The 4,811-nt window shown below is 43.9% G+C and overlaps 1 protein-coding gene across 1 annotated transcript in view; it reads right to left on the minus strand.

Moving 5' to 3' along the window:
• Positions 1–792: 792 nt before the first annotated feature.
• The window catches only part of KCTD15 (potassium channel tetramerization domain containing 15), a 39,356-nt gene continuing 35,337 nt past the window's right edge, over positions 793–4,811 (minus strand). The window contains exon 5 of the mRNA XM_010296888.1: positions 793–1,333. Within this exon, the coding sequence (XP_010295190.1) occupies positions 1,178–1,333 (156 nt within the window). The 3' untranslated portion in view covers positions 793–1,177. The remainder of the gene's footprint in view (positions 1,334–4,811) is intronic.

Genomic DNA, 4,811 nt, shown 5'->3' on the forward strand with positions numbered 1-4,811 from the left:
CGATACCGATTCATGGAGGAGCAAGAACCTCCTGCAGAGTGGGCTTCGTTAAAGAGAAAATTACACAGATAGAGGGCAGCTACAGAATCGGTATTTTAATAATAGTTTAAAATAATAGAGGAAAAACAATCTAAACAAAAGGTGGCCTGCTTTCATCGGACAATGGCAGTAGAGGATTTTAACATGTTTTTGCAAAAATTCCAGACCCATAAAGAGTAGGCTTGTCCAAAATTCTGAACGTTTCCTCCTAAAATGTGGGCTTACAACGTGGTTAGTAAATGAGTAACAAGGGGTGGCAGAGCTTGCTTGGCAGAACCATGCTGCTTTGACAATGCAAAACTTAACAATGTTTCTGAGTCAAAACAAGACTGGCTTTAAGAGAACTACGGCTCCACGTTCGGTCCGTGACCCTTGCGTGATGGTGGATGGCATTTTACTTTGTGCTTCCAGATCCCTACTTTTGCAAATACTGCCATAATCGGCCTTGTCAAATTCTTTGTCGCTTTTTTGTTTCGTTTGTGTGGGGTTTTTTAGTACTGAGCACCAGTTGACTATAAATCGGTCCTTTTCGGATTCTGGATTCTGTCCACAGAGAGAGATCTCAGTTGGAAATGTTGTATAAAAATAAGCCATTTGCTTGCATGAGTAAGTACAATCACAGAAGTGTAACATAACGTATGGAGGTGTAAAGCACGTCTGATATGAAGGAGGTGCGGCAGTCAGGGAAGATACTCAGTGCAGTTTTTCGTGTACCATCTTCCTCTCGGAGGCGCCCACTTCCACGCGTCACAGCATCGGGGTATCGTAGGAAAGGCTGTCGGAATCGTTTCTCCTGCTCATCTATTCAAATTGCTTTAATTGGTCTTTCTGCAGAAGCCCAGTCTAGGGTCAGGGGTTTATGAAGCTTTGCCTTTTTCACCACCACAGCTGTTCAGCCCAAAGTACATTCCCAGCAGGGCTGGTACGCTGAGCATGCTCAGGAATTTCATCGTGAAAAACGGACAACTGGTTTTTCGAATGCATTTCATGGCTGGCTACATGACAGGTAGTTTCAGAATACCACTAATTGGCAACATGAAGTCAAAATCTGTTCGCTAATACTGTTTTGCAAATCCTCAGTGTTTCACATAAGGGACTATTAAACACTTCTACGGTTACAAAGGAGTACGGGCAGGGTCTAGTCCAGGGGTTCCTGTTTTATTCTGATTGTTGGGGTAGGTTGTGGTCGTCTGTCTTCGCGACACAGCACGTATTCACTGAACTGAGAGGAATCCACCCCACCACCGCATGAAGCTGCCACGTTAAATCCCTTCTGAAATAATCGTTCGAGCACCTGCAATGTGGGGAAAAAAATCAGATTAATACATAGCAAATTTTAGTGATAAAAGCATTCAGGAGCGCCAGATCTACATGATGGATTTAGTCTTTCGACTCCTCGCATTCATGAATGAATATTATTCAGCTATAATTCTATAACTTATTCTTAAATGACTGCACTGTGATTAAAGTCTCGCTCTCAGCAAACCTCTGTAGAAAACAAAAATTAATCAAACAAATAAGCACTCCGCAGAGCAGCTTAGTACATTATATAGTAAAATACTGGACTGTGGTGATATTGATGCTATCTCTTACTGCTTATAGAAAGCAACATCGGGTTTAAGTTGTAATAAAAAGTGCCCATTATTCATTAGTAATACGAACAGTCTTACAGGAAGGGGCTGAAAACATTTCTCAGCTCCTTGGCAGATGAAAATGTATTAGGAGTCTGAGTGACACTTCCACCAGATCTCCACGGACATCGCGGCTGTGATTTTTCCCTCGCTGGAAGGGAGTGCTGCTTTTAGCGAAGCATGGCAGGGACAGGATGCGGAGCCAAGGTGTGGACAACAGGGAAATGTTCTGGCCCAGGAAAGAGGTTAATTTGTATTGCCCAAATACGTATTTTCTCTTTCTCCTTCTAAAGAAAAGTTGGTGCAATTTAGATGCATGAATTTAAGGAACCCAGAGGCAACTTCAATTTCTGAGACTGTCACATAGCGTATTACCCTAGGATATATACTGATCTTGGCAATATGATCGGGGCCGTGTTTTCACATGCGTGAGCGTGTTGATATACGGTTTCCCAGCAGAGCAGGACGCACACGACTTTTCTTGGCGTTAGGCGAGAGCAGATGCCAGATCCACCTTCGGCGGATCTGCAACGCAAGATCCAGCGGAGGAGACGGCGTGCTGCCTCCCTCCCACCGGCAGCTCTCCCGAGCCCAGGACAGCAGCCTGGAAAAATGGTTCCTGTGTTTTTCTCTGCTGGCAAATGCCATCACGAGGAGCAGCCTGTACCGTTCCGTAACAGTTTCGCCCACGGTACCGCTTCCATTGCTACAGCACGTGGGCCCGCTGCGCTGGGAAGTGAACCTGATGATTTACTAAACCTGATGAACTCGGTAACACCAGCATCCCCATGCGACAGCCGTCTGCCGCCCCCGACGACAGGGAGTAAGCTATTTAAGAACTTGTTCACTCAACCTAGAGAAGTGTCTAAGCAATACACCCACCGTCAGATGGAGTCAACTTGCACACTTTCATGGGTTTATGTTATAGAAAGAATTTGATTTCTTCTTTGGTTTTACTAGCCCTGTGAGCACTCAGCAGTTACACCTACTGCAGTAGTACTTAAAAGTCTTGTGTTTCAAGGCCCAAGCTGGTTATGTTAAAGATCTGCACACATCAGGACCACTGTCCTCACCCTCACACACAGACCCGCGTGAGGCCACGGTGCATTTCTTAGTGCACCGTTTCTTTTGCCTGAATGTTGGCTTTGCTTTCCCCAGAAACATGGGTTTGGAGCCTTTATTAAGGGTAACTGATTTTGAAGGGACGCCTGTATCCAAGGCGGTACCGTAGTGCAATACAAACCATGGCAGCAGCACTTGCTGGTTTTAATCCGCAGGAACCCTCCTCTGAGGTTGCCTGCGTTACCCATCTGCGTTTTAATCCATGGTTTGGGTTTTCAGGGGTAACTTAAAACTTTGTACTTGCTACCCTGGCTGCTAAGGACAGGCGAAGGAAAGGGGCTGCTCCAGCACGGCTTTGCCTCAGACATGCCAAATCCGCTGGAAATCAACTTGCCTGAGGAGCTCTGCCTGGCCTTGGGACACCGGGACTTATGTTCTCAGAAAGCTGCATCTGCCAAATCTCACTGACTTTTGCCCTGATTTTTATATACTTTATACTGTAAGGAAGTTGTAGAACTAAAACATCAAAAAAGCATTCCGGTGTATGGAAGAAAAATGAACCTGGAGAGATTAAAAGAAGGGGTGGGAGAGTGGGTTATCAAAATATATTTAAGAGAGAGAGATTAAGCTTACAACTCTCTTACTTCTCCAGGCTGTATGCAGCCTGTAGGCCAGAAATAGGGTGCAGACACTAACACTTGTTCCTGCTCAAAGAGGAAGGCAGGGGTTTGAGAGGGAAGGAGGAGTAAGACATCATCAGACTGCTGTTTCACAGGCTGGAGTGTATTTTGACTGTATCATGTATCCCTGTTCCTAGACCTGGCAAGATGAAGACAAGAGGCGACCCAGCCACAGGAAAAGAGGAGGCTTCTTCCATTTAACGGGATAGCGAAACAGAGGATTGACAGGTAAGATTTCAGAGAGACGTGACTTCAAAATCCTTGCTAAAAACTTTATAAAACCAATTTGCTTATAAGACAAAAGAAGCACGGGGGTGCCCTTGGCTTGCCTCAGCCCAAAGCCATGGAAGGCTGCATGTTAACATAGGACTTTTCTTTACCGAGCCAGCTCTCTGCAAACATGCAATCCGGGTAGACATTACACCTTAGAGCACCTCACTCAGAACAAAGCGATTCATTTTTGCTACCTACACGCTCAAAGGACTAGACTGCAGGCTATAATCTAGTGTTAAAAACCCTGGTATCATCAATTTTCTCAGCAAGGAACAAAACAGGCCAAATCCTGTAAACAATGCAGAGAATGCTTAAATATAGTGCAGTTTTAAGTGTAACTTGGATGAGGTTGAGCTCAGGTTTTGTGGAGAAAGGCTCCTAAAGGCTGCTTCAGTATGCGCTGAGCACTGGTTTGTATGCGCCGGTGCGTGCACAAGACTAAACGGCATGTTGAACACGAACAGATTTAAATGCCATTTAGTGAATTTGGCTCTGTGCACATTACCTTTTTCTGAAGGTAAGATACAGACAGAGGGAAACCAGTAAGCGTTTCGGAATCGCATCAGAGCTACTCCCCTCTGTATCTCCAAAGAGAATGTGCCAAAAAGTGAGTATCAGCCGTGATTGTCCTACGTACAGGGAGACACACACACTATTAAATAGAGGATTTGTGCTAGGATTTAATATACTCTGTCTTCCAGTATTCCGAGCACATCTGATTTCATTGGAAGGTTTTCAAAATAGAAACATGATACTTTCACTTACTGCTTTTCATTTAAATTTTGCAGAATACTAATGAACACATTCTTAATTATGAAGACTCAATGTTCAACATACGCAAGCATCAAAGAATTTTCTGGAAGGTAAGTTCATGTATCTCACCAGAATCTGTTGCGAGGAGTTGAAAAAAAAGTGTCAGTCTTAAGAAAACTCTGTACCTATATGTAATTACAAATGGGCGTTAAATTAAGAGCTACTGTATTTTTTTGGCTCCTACTACCTACTGAATGTTGACATTCTTTGTTTTATATGCACAGTTCTTGACACAAAACATTTAATGAAAATATTTTCCAAAGACCCAAAGAATTTATAAATATTGCAATTGTGCTGCCAAGCACGTTCAGCA

Source organism: Phaethon lepturus, unplaced genomic scaffold (assembly GCF_000687285.1).
Source record: "Phaethon lepturus isolate BGI_N335 unplaced genomic scaffold, ASM68728v1 scaffold34080, whole genome shotgun sequence".
Classification (NCBI taxonomy): Eukaryota; Metazoa; Chordata; class Aves; order Phaethontiformes; family Phaethontidae; genus Phaethon; species Phaethon lepturus.